Raw genomic sequence first — 17,736 nt, 5'->3', positions numbered from 1 at the left:
AAAGGCCTAAAAATCACCCACTGTCCTCTACTGCTTCCTGTTTTAGAGGTTTGACTGATGGACCGGCTCATCAGTTCATGACTGCACGTCGCTGTTAACAAGTCAGCGATTTCCTTGCTATGTTTAGCAACAAAAATAATTAGCGGCCAAAATCGGAATCGGAAGGTCTGGCATTTTAAAGATTGATGATCAGCAATTGGCCAGAAAACTGTTATCATTTTTTTGTGATCAGGAATTGGCTAATTTCTCTGACTCGCCTCCATCTGTTGTCGGGTGTTTGAGTTGTTTTTTTTTGTTTTGTTTTTTTCACGACTTGTCGACTTACGGTAAAACAGCTTCAGTGGAATCGCTTTCATAAACATCAGTGATGAGATTCAGCAGCTAATGGCCTGAAAGCTTGTGCACAGACGTCTAATGGAGGAGGAAACTTGTGATCTGCACTTTAGACCTTTAAGATCCAGAGAGACGTTTTTACCCTCAGTCAAACTGGATAAAACACGTTTAGGGTCGCTGCTTTCTTACCCGTTAAAAAAAGGTAAATATGAAACCCTGCTTTGGTTGAAGGTTTTTTTTTTATTTTTTATATTTGGTACTTTGTCGTTTTTTTCGCAGTGGCCCTCAACTAAAAAGATGGTTTCTGCAGATGATTTCTGATTCCTTGTTCTCCTTTGTTAATTTGATTTATTTTTTAAATCCCACCCACAAAGCATCTGATTTCTGAAAATTCACGCTTTCTGATTTGCAAAACATCTTTAATTTAGCTCAGATTTCAATGTCGCAGAAAGACCAGCTGTCACTGAAGTTTTCATATGTGGGTCTGCCCCTCCTCCACATGTTGCTGAGCACCGCAGGTCAGCTAAACTAAAAGATTACGACTACACTAAGCTAGCAGTGGCTGACTGCAGGCTGCACCGGAGCAGATAGCCCAACTAAGTCATCTTTAAACTCTCAAAAAGACAGATTTTTTTTGCCCTGTCAAGAGTTCTACTAAATATTTCCCCTCCCACACCTGTTGCTGCACACTGACAGGCTGGGAGAGAAAAGCTTTTTGTTCTGATAATATTTGAATAAGTTAAGAAAATTTATGACGAAATAGGGCAAAAATTTCTTTTTCTAAAATTATAAAAAAGTCGTGATAAAGGATCAATATTATCAGAAGAGAGACATAAAAGTACAAGAAAAAGAAATCTTTCATTAATATCTGACACGTCTTATTTTGATACTTTATTCTTGCAGTATTACAGCTAATTTCCGTGCATAATCACGACTTTATTCTTGCGTTATTCCGCCATATGTACGACGTATTTGTCTGGTATTATGACTTCATCTTGTAGAATTACGACTTTATTCTTCTATATTTCGACTTGCTGTCTTACAACTTTATGCTCGTATTTTTAAGTCTGTTCTTGTATTATTACAACTTTATTTTCATATTTTTTCTCGAATTATGATTTTTATTGTCATAGTTTAATTATCTTTTCTTAACTCGGCCCTAATACTCTGTAACAAATGAGATTCTCTTGCCCCTGACGTGTTGGCCAAACGTGGGGCGATTTCCACGTCACTCAGGACGTGAATGACGAGTGGCTCCTGCTCTACAAGCTGCTGGGAGCAAAACGGAGCAAAGTCGCTGCCGATCTTCAAACATTCGTAGGCGTGTTTCTTTGAGTTAGATAAGAGAAGTGGGGCAATTTAAAAATGTACTCAGTTTCCTGAAAATGGATGTTTGTAGATGGTGAATGAGGGTTAAAAACGCGTTGAAAAGGTGGAAATGTGCTAATCGAACATAAATAAAAGCTTGAAATGACCGATACGGTCCTCCACGCCCCGTCCAGCAGACGACTGCGCTCGCTAATTATTACCCTGCTTTGTCTTAAATCACTCTGCTGTAAAACAGCCAGAAGAGAGAGACGCATAAAAGTACAAGAAAACAAATCTTTGGCAATTAATATCCGACGCGTCTTATTTTGATATTTTATTCTTGCAATATTACAGCTAATTTCCATGTATAATCACAACTTCTCTCTTATATTATTCCACCATACGTACGACACATTTGTCTGGTATTATGACTTCATCTTATAGAATTACAACTTTATTCATTTATCTGTCACGAGCCGACCTGAGGAAATGCAGCATAAATACAGGAAGGCAGAAGACCTGAGATTGGAGTTAATCTGCGTTTCCAGGGCTTTTATTGAAACAGAAAGTGGGATTTCTGCGATTGTTTTGTGCATGCCTGAGCTTTAAGATGTTTTCTGTCAGGCACATGCAGACATTTAACCCGCCTCATCCCCTCAAACGTGTTCCCTGCTGTAATGAAGCAGCCTGGGATTATCGCCTTTATCCTATTACCGCTTAGTTTGTAAACTGTCAGGTGTGGACGACATCAGGCGGTGGCAGCCATTCATACCTGTGTGCAGATACGCCGTGACATGCGTTCACACCTGTGCATTCCTCGTCTTGGATTTCACCCTGAGAGGTGGGAAAACATCCCACCTCCACTCAGGAGAGGCACAGCCACAGCGGCGCTGTAAGGCCAATTGAGGAATTGCACATTTCTGCCAAAAACTTAGGAAAAAAACCAAGAACATTTGTGATCTTGAAAAGTTGAAAATTTCCTCGAAAAAACTCTGAAGATTTTGAGATTAATCTCTAAATCTTCAGAGAAACAATGAGGTTTCTAATTTTGAAAAGTTGAAAATTTACAAGAAATTTTGGAGAAAAAAACATGAAAATATGAATTTGAAAAAAATGAAAATTTGCTAGAAAAAAAAGAAGAATTTGAGAATAATCTCAGAAATGTATATTTTCTAGATCATTTCTGAGTTTGAAAATATTGAGGTTAATCTCGGAAATCTTTTAGCAAAAAATGTGGAAAGTTCAGAGTTTGAAGTTGTCAGTTGTTAGAAAATAAAACATTTTCATGTTAATCTTAGAAATTCTTTGAGAAAAAACTTGGAAATTTGAGTTTGAAAAGTCTAAAACTTTTGAGAAAAACATCTCTGAAATTTTTTGAGAAAATACTTTCCAGAACATCTGTTTTCTAATTTTATTTCATTTATTTATTTTTGAAAATTTTCTTTCTTTATTCTAGAAAAATTAGTAAATTTGCTCCTCTTGTTTCTCTCTTTTATGGCCCTAATATGCCGTGATAACATGGCTCCTGTCACAAGTTGCAGGAAGGTTTCCTGCAGACGGCTGTATTGACGAATTGATGCTGTTTGGACTTTGGCTTTAAAGGTTTTGATTGCACTTCCAGATCCGCAATAGACCAGAACAGAAAACCCTTCTGCTCTAAGAACGCTGTTTTTCAGCCATATTGAAACACTGGTCACGATACAGACAGCCGGATGTTACTACTGGCAGAAACGCCACAGAAGAAAACTGGAAGTGGTAGGAAAATGATGTTTTTATTATTATTATTATTATTATTCAGGCAATGTGCTGCTGGCTTCTCCACCAGTTGTGAGAAAGAGTTTAATGTACAATTTCCCCAAAATGTTGCATATGTACATTTTTTTTTGTCAGCATTGGTGAGAGTGTAGACAAAGTTTTACATATTTTTGTAAAGTTGCCTTTGATTGCTGAGATTTGAAGTTAGTTCTTCAACCTGATAAATCGTGGGGTGTACTTACTTTTTCCATTGGAACAAACAAAGTTGGTGTTCGTTCTTAACGCCGGTACTGAGTCGAGACCTTTCACTGATTTTAGGAAAGTTTTTCTAAAATCAGTTTGTTTTAAAATATTTTTCCACCATTCTGTAAATCCAATCTGTGTTTTCAGTTCAGTTTTACGACTGCATGCTTTTTTTTTTTTTACAGCCCCCTAACGCGACTAAAATACATTTCCCTCCGGCAGAACAGACAGAGTCTCCGTTTCTTCAGAGCAACTCTTGGGAATAAAACAAATTTCCTGCTGTCACCGAGCGCGCCGGGCCGGCGTTTGATCAGCAAGACGTCGGTGTATAAATAGACGGATGGTGTTTTGGTCGTCAGCAGGCCGCCGTGGACCTGCAGCTGCCAGCGGACTGATTACAACCAGGAGACGATCAGCTTCTGCTCCTGTAAGCCTCAGCAGGACATGACTGCTGATTAGAGCAGATCTGACCCGATGCAGCAAACTGAGCGTTTATCTGACGCGCATCATCAGATGGAGTCGGCCAGAACAGAATCTGGAGATGCTAAGTGTGTTAGCTTAGCTTCAGTGTTGGTTCCCTCCATCAGGGTTTGTTAGTCAGGCTGGAGCAGCAAATGGAAATATGTGATCATTCCATGATTTTTCTGCCTGATATTTTCTTTTATCCTCCAAAGTTGAGTTGAAGTTGTTACTTTATTGATTATTAATCTAGTTAATCTGTATTTACAGCAGATTATCGGCTAATGAAGTTCCATACGTTTATATAAGGATTTCTGTAAGGAAGTTTCCCTTATTCTGTCCGTCCATTTGTTCGTTGGATGTTTGTTTATCCATCCATCCAGTTATTATTCCATCTGTATGTCTATTTGGTTGGATGTTCATCCATCCATCCATCCATCCGGTTGTCCCTGCATCCATTTTGTTCATCCATTCATTCACCTGTCCATCCGTCCATTTGATCATCTGTTCATTCATCCATCCATTCATCCTTCATGGCAGTTTCATGGTTTCACTTGAACTGGGATCTCACTGGTTTTTAACCAGTTAAACTGGACTCGGTTCCCTTTCAGATCCAAATTCCAACTTCATAAGCAAACAACGGTTCTCCGTTTTAAACCTCAGTTTCTGGTGGAAATTACCTTTCCTCCTCTTCTCTTCTGATGGATCAGTCTACTTTAACTCATCTTTTTATTAGGCAGTATCTTCATTTCTGTACATTCACGATTATAAATAATGAAGATTTTCTTTCCAAATTATTCCTGTAATATTTTAAATGGTCAATAGAGATTTCAGATCAGCATCTGAACAAGCTGAAAGCTGTTTTTGTTCGCTGAGGGGAACAGAAGAGAAGCCACACCCATCAAAAACGAAGATGTCAAAGATGCATCACTTTTAACCGTTTCAATTTACTCTGCCAACAAACAGCCGCTCATCCGCTGAGCTTAGCAGCCATTTCACGCCTGAATTTAATGAAAAGAAGTTCAAATAAACTTAGAAAGACCTGGAGAAGAATCCATCACAACTCCTGAAGATTACAAAATCTGAAAACTACATGTGATAAGAATGTTACTTAAGCTTTTCTTGTATAAAACCAAGCCAGATTCATAACTCATCAAAAATCTTTCCTGCTGCTCATCAACAGTTTGTTTGCAGCAGTTGGTTTGTGTTAAAGCTGCAGGTTTAGCCGACAGGAACGTTCTTGTGCAGCTCTCTGTCAGGTATGGAGGCGTAGCGTTAGCGGTTAGCTCGTTTTGACGCCTCAGGCCAGAAGGTGAGAGGTTGGAAACGTAAACTGAGACATGAGGGCACGACTGTGTCTCTTTTCCTTTAACTGGACTCCCTCCTGTCGGCAGCATCAGGCTAACCTTTATTTATTTAGCCATCATCAGAGCTACTCATTAGAATTAGGTAATTGTTTTATGTTGGATCCGTGTGGAAACAGAAACTTGTGATGAGATCACACCTCTTGCTGTCCGTTTCTGCAGCAGGTTGTTTTTTTTTAAGCCGTAGCATCTCGTTAACGTCGGCCTCCACCCTTTATTCATAAGTAATGAGCTTGCAGCAGAGCAGACATGCCGGCTGGCCGAGGCTCGTCCCGGTGGACCGCAGCCTCTCATCTCTCTCTGTAACGACATGTGCATCGACCAGCAAGTCGAGGAAATGGGCTAAAAAGAGCCTCAGGATGCAGGAAGGCTTTTTCTGCACTGATGGTTTAAGTGTTAAGTAATTTGTTTGATCGCAAATGATCTGGAGTAAAACAAAGATTACCCAAATATTTCTACATTTTTAGAATCGCATTATTTGTAATTAAAATTATTTTAAAAATATTTTTTAAATATTTCTGATTATTTTACATTTAAAATTAGTTGAAGAAATTAAAAGTTTTTAAATCATTTTAATTAGCATTGCAATGTTTTGGTAATATTGTGAAAACGATTTCCGTATCGGTCCTGATATTCTTGATCGGGTATCGGGCCTGATCCATAAGTCGGCCTAATTCTAAGCTTTGTGATGTCATGCTTTCTTATTTTTTACATTATATTTAGAATTCCCAATTCTTATTTCTGAACAATTTACATTCAGGTTTGTTGCACTTTGTTTTACCAAACTTTCTTGATTTATTTTGCGTTTTCTGTTGGACTCTTAATTGTCTGAACTAATTGTTTCGTAAACATGTTTAGTAAACCAATTTTTTTAAAGATTAGATTTAATCAATAAAGTTGATTTATCACTCAATCATTGATGTACTTACTTTTTGTTTAATTCCTGAACATTTTCATTCTTTACTGATGTAATTTACAAAACAAAATTCAGAAAAAAAATATTTAACTTGCTTAAATTGAATCTTTTCTTTAGAGGTGAGTATTTTCTAAATTCAATCTAATGCGATAAATTATCCATCATCTATTGTCAGAGTTCAAACTTGAATAAATGTCATGTTTGAATTTGTGGTGAATGTCTTTTTAGACTCGTGGTTCATTTGTGTTTACCAGAGAAGCAGACATGGCGCCTTTTCTCCTTCGCTGACCTCCATGTTTCTCCCTCCTCTTCCTCCTCTCAGATGACATGGCGTCCTCAGTACCGCAGCTCCAAGTTTCGCCACGTGTTCGGCAAAGCTGCCACTAAGGAGAACTGCTACGATGGCGTGCCGATCACACGCAGCGTCCAGGACAACCACTTCTGCGCCGTCAACCCTCGCTTCGTCGCCATCATCACGGAGTGCGCCGGGGGCGGAGCCTTCCTGGTTCTGTCGGTCCATCAGGTGAGTTTGCACTGATCTACCAGGGAAGACACGGAGGGTCCGGCTGCTGCGCCTCTCCTGTTTTATAAATTCATGAAGGATTCAGATGGGAGCTGGATAAATGGGACCAGAGCGGAGTCGATGCGAGTTTAATAATTACAAAGGACTCTCCATAAAAATCGGAGATGAAAGAGCTGGAAGCATCTGTGAGATTGGCGACAGTACAAGTCATGAAACACAATGGATTTAATCTCAGTATTGATCCAGTCGTTCAATAAATGCTTGAGGTTTGTTTGAGAATAAACTTTAGAAGATGCTCTTTATGGGAGATAGTTGGGTATTAACTGGCTGCATTTACTCAAGTAGCCTTTTTTTTTTTTTTTTAAAGTACTTTTATTAGCATTTTTACCACGCTGTCCATATGACCTGTTATTGTGAAGTATCACTTCTCTTATTTGAGTAATATTTCTAGATTTTCTTCCCACTGTGAGTAACTTCACTGAATCAAGAACAAACATACTTTCTGCAATTTTTTAAAATAAGTTTTTTAATACAAGAAACTGACTTGGAAAAATGTTTCTTTTGCTTGTAATTTATTTATGCGAATTATTTTAATTTTAGTCTTTTAGAAATACAAAATTGCAAGCGCTAAGCCCCGCCTCCTGACTCTGACTGGTTGTTTCTAGGTGCTACTGGCAGAAGGAGTTTTTTTAACCACAGATTATCGGTCTCATACTGTTATGACATAGAGACAGTTTAAAGAAAAATGTTTTTATGAAAGTTTTATGCACCACTGTGGGATGCACAGTTGCCTTGCAGCAAGAAGGTCCTGGGTTCGATTCCCGGCCCGGGGTCCTTCTGCATGGAGTTTGCATGTTCTCCCTGTGCATGGTGGGTTCTCTCCGGGTTCTCCAGCTTCCTCCCACAGTCCAAAAACATGACTGTCAGGTTAATTGGTCTCTCTAAATTGGCCCCAGGTGTGTGCATGGTTGTTTGTCCTGTCTGTCTCTGTGATGGACTGGTGACCTGTCCAGTGTGACCCCGCCTCTCGCCCCAAACGTTTGATGGACACCAGCACCGCTCCCGACCTCCACTTGGGACAAGAGTGTACAGGAAATGGATGGATGGATGAAAGTTGTATACTGCAGCTTTAAGGAAATACTCTCTGTGACATTAGTCCCCCTCTCTTGACATGTCAGTGTCATAATTTATCAATTTATATTCAAAAATGTGGAAAAACCATATTCCCCATGTGATTAAATTCCCAAGATACCTGTCGTAGCTGGAGGGCAATGGAGTTAGAAATTAATTTTTAATCATTAACTAACTCCCCTTTTGTGGTGAGATTTTATGATCAGTTTGATCCACGTTTTTATCGAGTAGAGGTGAAGCTCCTCAGGTCAGGTTGTGGCCCCTTTTGCACTTTTTTTCCCAGCGAGATTCATAATTTATTATTAGAAAATATCAAGAAAAAAAAACCTGGGATGACTTGGGGAGTTTTCTGTTTATCTCCAGATTAGGTGGATTTATGGTGCTGAGCTCTTCTTTCTTTCTTCCTGTGAGTTTGCACCAGCCTCCTGGCACGGCTCACGGTTGCATAGGAGCTCAGGAATGACTTATCTCATCTCTCGACCCTCCCTTGTGTCTCAAGGAGGTGAAACTTTCTCTCTTCACCATCCGTTCAATCAGTCTGCAGATGGAAACAAACATGTCAGCTGCATAAACTGATCATCTGAAGGCTGACTCTACCTGCTGGGTTTCCAGCCTGCAGGCCTGCGGTTCAGGGAACGCTCTGTTCCCACATTAATACCAGTTTCAGACTCTCAGTTTGATCTGATATGAAGGGAGATGTCAAAGTTTTGTTTTGGTGTCAAAACGGGAATCCATGTGATCAGTCTGACATCTTCATTGTCCCTGTGCATCAGGCTGACTGGCTTTTCAGTCATAATTATCTTATTTTTTTACTTTAATTTCCCCCAAAAGGATTTTTGATGATTTATGTGGAATAAGGCAGCAGGAAGCCGTGTTGCGTGTCTGGATCTGTCAAGTCTGGTGAAGTATAATAAATGCCTTGCAGGGACATTAATTTGAGCAATGCTTACAATAAAAAAAACCTGGCAGATGTTTGAGAGTTGGGAAGGAGTTTTTTCTTTTACCTGCGTTTATCTCCAAACTAAACCGTACATCTGTGTGAAGATGTCTGGGATTTCTCTGGAGATGCAAACAGAAAGAAAAATCCAAACATGGTTGTCTTCTGTGGAAAAACTGGCTGAATTTGGTAACATAATCCAAAACTGGCCATTTATTACCAAATGTCATGAATGTGTCATTATGCAGGTTAGCTGCTTTGACTTTGAGATGTTTCTGAATTTAAACTAATTTGTCAAATCAAACTTTGCAAACCAGATCAGACTCTTAGTGTCAGGTGTTTCTTCTATTTAATGTGCTCAACAAAGAAACTTGTGTGTAAAAGTTAAATTAGTTTTATTGCCACAACTATGTGAAATAATCCAACATTTTTAAAAACGAAATCGTCATATTTCAGTTATTCATTTTGTTATAAATTAAAGATTGGACCTTGTGTATGAAATGATTCAGATAGCAGCTGGTTAACGGCTTTGCAGCAATCTCTCCTCCAAAAACCAAAGAATTACAGGAATCTTATGACTTGTTTTTCATAGATAGAGGGAATTTCCAGTTTTTGTGCATTTCATGAACAGAAACTAGTTTATCTTGCAGTATTTGGCTTCAAGATTAATAATCGAAGCCGATCAATTCCTGTTAAATTGATATTTATCCAATTCCAGGTGTCTTTTTTTTTTATTTAATCAATCAGTCAAGTTTATTTGTGTAACACTTTTCAGCAATAAGGTCGTTCAAAGTCCTTCACAGCATAGAAATATGAAGTCATAAAAACAACATGCAGTAACAAACATTACATTTTGTCATCATTTCAGTGTTTCTTATGATGGCAGGGTAGATCAGTATAAGCTCCGGCTCCAGCCTATTCCTTTCTTGTTAAATTGTGAGTTTGTTTATTGTGCCAAAAATAATTATTATACCAAAATACAGTGAACTGAAAATAATCAATACACCTCAGATACGTTGATCAATGTTCCATTTATTATGAAGAAACTCTTTAGCTTGGATTTGAAGCAGCTCAGTGTTTTGGAGGTTTTGCAGTTTTCTGGAAGTTTGTTCCAGATTTGCGGTGGATAGAAACTGATTGCTCAAGCTAATGATCACTTTTCCTGATCATTAAAGGATTTTCATTACTAAATCTTTCCCCAACCTGAAACTGAACTCTACATGGAACCATGATGTATCACTAAAGTGACCGGAGATTTGAGTCAGACTCTCTTTGGGTAAGATGTAATCGGTTCAAGTCTTTCCTAAAGAACAGGGCTTTCTTGTGTCAACGGATAACTTTGGAGTGGACAGAAGTCGCATATGGAGTTCCTCAAGGCTCAATCCTGGGACTCCTCCTCTTTGAAATCCACATGTTCCTGCGCCTGCCATAACGAGCGATAAGACTGTCATAATACGCAGCTCTACATCACAATGCCACCGGATGATTCTGAACCTAATCTAAACATTAACAGATGCTTAGAACAAACCAATGCATAGATGTTCATGACTTTTATTAGCTGAATAGAAGCTAAATTTAAGTACGATCAAGAGTCAGAGACGGCTAAAATGTCTGAAACTTTGCACAGTGCTGCATCATGGAGCAGGAAGTGGCTAAGCAGATTAGTTTACGTTACACAGGCTCACATGGAAATCAGCGCTTTGCATTGTGGGACTTTATTAGCTCTTGTTACCTTTGGACACAAACACTCAGACTCCTGATAGCTGCTTAGCCATGAGGGATATTATTGATTTTCTTCACAAGAGTAAATTACGATCTGTCCAGACTGACGGGGTGTTTTCTTTTGTTTTTTGTTTGTGTGTGTGTGTGTGTGTGTGTGCGTGTGTTTTGCCAGACAGGTAAAGTGGACCCCCACCACCCTCGAGTGTCGGGCCACAGAGGAAACGTTCTGGACATCAAATGGAATCCGTTCAACGATTACTGCATCGCCTCCTGCTCCGAGGACACCACGGTGCGTGAACAGGCCTAGTCAAATCATACCCATATGTCTGGGAAACCAACTGGATCTTTATGCAATTTGGCTTTTCATCCACACTTGGTTTAATATCACTGAATAGAGCAGTTTACGTTCTTTGTAAAATTCTTCTTTGTTAAATCTTTTCCTTAAATATAAACTGACGGAAAGGAATTGTCTTAAATAAATGTTCTATTTATTTACTCTCTTTTCTGCTTGTCAGTCACATAATTTAAACAAATTCTCTAAAACATTGGAATAAAAAAATTGGTTTCTGTATTAAAAATTGTTTCTGAATCGAATTGTGGCACTAAAAATCCGAATCGCTAGACACTAAAAGATTTAGCTCTGTGCTACACTGCCCCCTACGGGTCTGGCATGTTTAAAACGACGCTCACTGGAGTAATTCAGCAGGTTTGTGTTGATGAACGTTTCTTAAATGAATCTCGTGTGTACAATATTTTTTTAAGCGACGTGTTGGAGATATTTGTTTTTATAAATGAGGCCGGCGTGAGACTGAAAGGACATGTTGCTGCATTCCTGAAATATGAGCATGTCGCTGTAGGGAAATGATTTTATTGCCTCGCTTGTTAAGCCGAGGCGGCCCAGAACAAAGCCCTGCAGACGGAGGAAGAGGCATCCATAAACTTTGCCTCGGGTCAGAGTCTTTTTGCTCTCTGCTGAAGGTTCTCTGGGTATTTATCGTCGTTTGTGTGCGTGCAGGTGAAAGTTTGGGAAATCCCGCCTCACGGCGTGCTGAAGACCCTGACGGTGCCGTGGAAAGAGCTGCAGGGTCACAGCCGCAGGGTGGGCATCATCGAGTGGCATCCGACGGCTAACAACATCCTCTTCAGCACCGCCTACGACTACCAGGTGACAGACGCCATCTGAGGCGATAAGGATAACAAAAAGCTGATTGTGAAATATATTACAGAACATTTATAACACAGCCAAACAGGTTTCGGGAATTAGATCTTTAAGGTGATTGTTGCCGGGTGACTTTATGAGGACTCAGGGTTCCTGACTGGAAAAACTGGAGTTTTAATGTGTTGGTTTTTTTTTTACAATGAATAAAGGGAAAAAAAATAACATTATTTTGTAATTCAATTCCTTATCTGGCTGTTTCATTCATCTATCCACCCATCCCTTCCAGCCTCCTTTCCTTTTAAGAGTTTATCTCCCATAAATTACACTTGAAAGTTTGTATTTAATTTGTAAAACTTTAAAGTCTTGAACACTGGAGACTGTGTGTAACTATCCAGCTCTATTCTCCGTGACGTTTCTGAGCAGGTCGGATCGGAGATAAATACTTTTATCTGGATTTCTGAAATTCTTTGGAGAAAACACATTGTTTCAGCTTTTAGTCCAGATAACAAAGCGAAGTTCAAATAAAACGCGGTCCAGCATGTTCCTTCCAGCCAAGTCACCTTTAGTGCAACTCTTTTAAACTTTGGCGCGACTGCATCTCATCTTCTGACACAAACTCAAGCATGTGAAGATATTTCTCTTCACTTTAGGTTTTAAGCTTTTGTTTTAACTTGTACTGACTGGAGCCTGGCTTTCTTTCCAACCTTAATTTAGGTCAGTTAAATACTTGGTTTTATATGAACCACAGAGAATCAGCTCTTCCTTTAGAGTTGTAGCCTCTAAATCGTGTAAAATAAACGGTACTAAACAAGTCAATCATTTTTATTATGATTATTTAAAACGGTCTCAATCTCATTGTAATCTGTTGATGACAATGACAAATAAATCTTATCTTATCTGCATTCACAACCAATGTTGTTAACATATTGTTCCATAAAGATGGGCTGATATTGCCAACTGAAAAAAACAGGCGATTTATTCAGTGTGCAGACTTTTTGTATTTGCTGGTGTACAACGGAAACTGGGTGTTGAAGTGCAACTAATCCCACCTACAGATGTATTTCAGCAGCTTTGACACTTTTTTGTCTTTTTTTCAAAAAAAGTGAGTCACAACTCTTCTTTCCTGTTATTGAGTCTGAATTAAATGTTTTTATACCTGGAGCTGTGATGTAATCATGAACCTTTACTCTTGTGGCCAATAGGAAAATTAAGCTGCAGTAGCCTAAATTCAACCCAAAGAGGGCAGCATTGAGACGCATTTATTTATTTATTTATTTATTTATTTATTTATTTATTTGGCAAAATATTGTAGAATTAGTTAAATTTACTAAAACAATGTCCCAATTTCTCCAGAAACATAAATAAAGATTTGTCTAATGAATGTGCATTTATTCCTCCAGGTGATGATCTGGAACCTGGACGCTCCAGAGCAGGTGATAAAGAACCCGGTCCGGACCATCAAGCACCACACAGACGTCGTCTTGTCCATGTCTTTCAACACGGATGGGAGCCTCCTGGCCACCACCTGCAGGGACAGGAAGATCCGGCTGATGGAGGCGCGCTCAGGCAATATTCTACAGGTAAAATATTATTCATTAAGCATTTTTACAGACAGTTTTAAAAGGTCTTTACTGTAATGTGAAAGTGGACCAGGGTGGGCAGCCCTGCTCCGTATTTCATACAGCTTTATGTCATCTGTATAGACTGCTGATGACATAAGCACTCTGTCAGGTTTCACCAAATCCTTATATTTGATTAAACTTCCTTCCTCGATGCATCTGCAGCGCTGCATTAAACATTTCAAACAATCAGCCTCCTGCCCAGATTTCACTGAGGTTTATGAAATTTGGTGCAGACCTGTAATCTCTCGAAACAACTGCTTTGGGTCCAATTCAGCATTTCTGGGGAATAAAGTAGAAAGGGCCATGCAAGTGTCATGTTAAATCTTTTTCCTCCTTAAATGTAGGAAATACAAATTTTTGGAAGTCTCTTAGACAAGAAGAGCCCAAAATAATTTCAGAAAAGCCGGATCATTTCAGCCCAGTTTCAACCAGCCACAGCAGACTCACTCCAGTGTCGGATCTGATCGGTTTCCTACGATCTAATCAGGTACCCGACATTTCCCCACACAGACGAGGGGAAATCCCACACCTCATTGGAATTATCTCTTGCTCTTTCCCACCACTGGCGGTATCTTTCACTCGTTTCTCTCACACCCGTTGTAAATGGTTCAGGTTAGTTTGGCTGCAGAATATATTTTTTATATACGTGTAGGACTATGGCTCTTTATTTTGCTGTGCAGTGATCTCACAGCTGAGCCAAAGCGGGAGATTCCCCTCCTCTCTTTTCCCTTCCTCCCAGCAGTTTCAGCGCCACGCGGCCAAAACTGACACCTTTTGTCCTGGACCGGATCCCAACTCGGCACCGCAGGCCTTGAGCTCACCAGCAGGAGTCAAAGAGATATTAGTTGTTTTTTTACATAAGTGTCATGTTATTTTGTTCTGAATGTCGGTGTTGATTGAAAAAGAACTTTCTCATTTTACTTTGAAATTAAGGAACTTTTAGTGTTTTTGACTAAAACTGGGCTTTATGTGCAGTTCTGCCTAAATGCCTATTTTAATACTCCAAACAACAAATATATCTAAATATGCATTAATACACACAATGCAGACCATTTTGGCATTACAGCAGAAGCTAGCATCCTCAATCTTCCTTATTTCCACTCTTGATGGTTCAGTCAATCAACGCCAAGGAAAATAAATGCCACTCCTGGATTGGCTGCTTTGCAAACACCAGCAAATAGCGTTCAAGTAGCATTGCAGGAATTTCAGCTTCCCAAGCTCTGGAGTTGCGTTCAACAGAAAAATCCATGACTACTGAACCACGAACAGGCAAAGGTCCACTGTCACGCAGTTTTGCAAGCTGTGCAAACCAAACTGTTTGCACAATTGTGATTTTTAAAAACTGTCTGCATGAAGCTGATTCTTATCAATACAAAATACCTTGACTTAGGACTCTTTATCACTAACCTGTTCCAGTTTCTTCATCCCTATCAAATAAAAATACCAAAGATAGTAGGGTTTAACAGAGAGGAAACTGTATTTTAGATGCATGAAGTTGATTCCTAAAAACCCAAAAGCTGAATGCTGCAAACAGCTGCAGGAATTTGCATTTAAATTAATGGATTTTGTATCATATTTTCAATACATGTGATTATTTACAAGGACTTTGCAAACAAGCGATCTAATAGAATCAACTAAAATCCAAAGGATTGAAAGAAAGTGTTGCTTTGACACAAAGATATAAGCTTTGGCTTAACAGTTTTGCACAGTGATTTCACCATTTAAATATATAAAAATATGTATAAGTGTAAAGTAATGACATTGAGTTTTAAATGCAACTGAATCTCCTACTTCTATTTACCCTGAGATTCATGTTTATTTGCAGGAAGGAAGCTGCAAGACACACAAAGCCAGTAAGGTGCTGATTTTAGGAAACATGAAGATGATCTTCACAGCCGGCACGTCACGCTACAACAGTCGACAGATTGTCCTGTGGGATCAGGTGAGTGGAACTGAAATAGTACAAAAATAAATCAAACATTAATGCAAAACATGCACTTTTTTCTATTCTAATAATAAACTCTCTGGGATCTAGATTTATTTAGGATTTTCCTTCTGAAGATGCAGATTTTGTTTGTTTTAAAAACCTTCATGTGGAGCTGCTGTGTTAAACATAACTCTGCCATCTGGTGGCCAAACTAATGTTGTGCACAGGCAAAGTGTGGATTAGGGATTGAGCTCTTGGTTTTTAATTCCATGGATTAAACTGATCGTGTTTTGATATCAGGGTGGATTTTTCTGTCTGTTTACATAACTTTCATGTTGGGTTTTTTAACCGATGTTTTAATCTTCGTTGGTTTCCAGGACGACCTGTCGACGCCTTTATTGGAGGAGAACCTGGATGGATCCTCAGGTCTTCTGTTCCCGTTCTACGATCCTGACACACACATGCTCTACCTTGCTGGGAAGGTAAACAAGATTCATAAACCCAGACAAAAATCACATCTGGTGCTAAATTCCTTAAAAAGTTGCAAGTTTTCTGTTGTTTTTAGGGGGATGGAAGCATAAGGTACTATGAGATCAGCTCAGAAAAACCGTACATCCAGTACCTGATGGAGTACCGCTCACACACGCCTCAGAAAGGAATGGGTAAGGAACGCATTCCAACTTCTCAAGCCCCACAGTTTCCAGGCGGTGTTGACTCTTTGGCACCTGTAAGCAAAGCTGCTGTGCAAATGAAGCTGCTTATTTGAATAACCAAATCAGGTCGTCGCTGTTGCTGCAAACAGGCTCATGTTGGGAGACGTAAATCCTTACCGGTAAACTGTCAGAGTTCGCTGCCAAGCATAATATTTATTAAATTCACCTTTGACCGGTGGTTGGAAAAGAAGAAATATTGCTTGATCCAATAAAAGTTGTATTGGGTGCCATCGTTTGTTACAAAGTAAAATTTATCAGCAATAATTTGCTTTATTTACCATATCATGGTGAAAAACATATTGGGTGTTCATTGGAAAATGGAGGAAATAAATATTTTCAAAATGTTTTAATGTGTTCCAAACTAAATATTTAATTCACAATCTAAATATTTAGTTGTGTTCTTTCAGCAAATGGCCTCATTTCTGTATATTCCAGTTAACAATTAATCGATTACTAAATTAGTTGATTATTTCAATAATCGATTGATTATCGATCGCTTCAGCACTAATCTAAATTAATAAGCAGATGTTATTGGAGTAAAGCTGCTGTCCTGAATCTGTTTGTGTTTTTGTTGTGCTGCAGGAGTGATGCCTAAGAGAGGCCTGGATGTCAGCTCATGTGAGGTTTTCAGGTTCTACAAAGTGGTGACAGTCAAGAGTCTCATTGAGCCCGTTTCCATGATCGTGCCCCGCAGGGTGAGAGCACTCAGATTTACGCAGACCTCAAACACATCACATAAAGAGAAACATCCGTGTTTTGGGTTTTATTTATTCTGTCTGTTTTGTTGTTTTAGTCTGAGTCGTACCAGGAAGACATCTATCCGATGACAGCAAGTAACAGACCAGCTCTGACTGCAGACGAGTGGCTCAGTGGCGTCGATAAAGGTCAGCCTCATTCTTATTCAGCTAATTATCTAATGAGATCAATGCTCATGGTTCTCCTGGTCTTAACCGTTTAGGACCGATTCTCATGTCTCTGAAGCCCGGGAGTGAACTGATGGAGCCTCCGTCAGAGACGAAGGCGCTGGCCAACTCCGTAGACGCTCGCAGGTCTCGGAGCCGGCCGGGAGTGCTGCAGCTCTCCTACATTCAGGACCAACAGGAAGCCAAAGAAACGAGCGACCTGGTTGGAGACGACCGCGGTCAAACGCCTGTGATCAACGGGGAGGACCTGGCACTTTGCTCGCCTCCCAGGACAGAAAACGAGGTGCGTTTAATATCCAAACACACTTAAAACCAGGCTGAAAACAAATAGTTATACTTCACTTTACATACCATACCATACCATACCAGCTTTATTTATAAAGCACTTTAAAACAACCACAGTTGATACAAAGTGCTGTACAATCCAAAAACAAAAACATTTACATTTCTAAATGACATTGTCTGGGAAAACAAGTCCTCTTATAGCAAATAGTATTTTACAAAAACGACAGAGTATTTATGCTACACTAGGAAAATTAAGAAGTATGGAGTCCTAAAATAGAGAAGTCATTTGAGAATGAAGTCAAAATAATGAGAATAAAGTCAGAATTTCTAGAATAAAACGATATTATGAGAATATTCTTATGACTGTTATAAAAATATGAGAATGGTCATATTGTTGTAATGAGTATACGTAATAT

General features: G+C 39.2%; 1 protein-coding gene across 3 annotated transcripts in view; it reads left to right on the top strand.

Moving 5' to 3' along the window:
• The window catches only part of coro2aa (coronin 2Aa), a 37,215-nt gene that overhangs the window by 18,033 nt on the left and 1,446 nt on the right, over positions 1–17,736 (top strand). For all 3 annotated transcript variants that reach the window (XM_044113380.1, XM_044113382.1, XM_044113381.1), the window contains exons 2-11: positions 6,701–6,901; positions 10,864–10,980; positions 11,707–11,856; positions 13,251–13,430; positions 15,298–15,414; positions 15,777–15,881; positions 15,965–16,061; positions 16,695–16,807; positions 16,906–16,996; positions 17,071–17,318. In XM_044113380.1, the coding sequence (XP_043969315.1) occupies positions 6,701–6,901; positions 10,864–10,980; positions 11,707–11,856; positions 13,251–13,430; positions 15,298–15,414; positions 15,777–15,881; positions 15,965–16,061; positions 16,695–16,807; positions 16,906–16,996; positions 17,071–17,318 (1,419 nt within the window). The remainder of the gene's footprint in view (positions 1–6,700; positions 6,902–10,863; positions 10,981–11,706; positions 11,857–13,250; positions 13,431–15,297; positions 15,415–15,776; positions 15,882–15,964; positions 16,062–16,694; positions 16,808–16,905; positions 16,997–17,070; positions 17,319–17,736) is intronic.

The sequence above is a fragment of the Gambusia affinis genome, linkage group LG04, assembly GCF_019740435.1.
Source record: "Gambusia affinis linkage group LG04, SWU_Gaff_1.0, whole genome shotgun sequence".
NCBI lineage: Eukaryota > Metazoa > Chordata > Actinopteri > Cyprinodontiformes > Poeciliidae > Gambusia > Gambusia affinis.
This window is presented reverse-complemented; position numbering and strand designations above follow the sequence as displayed.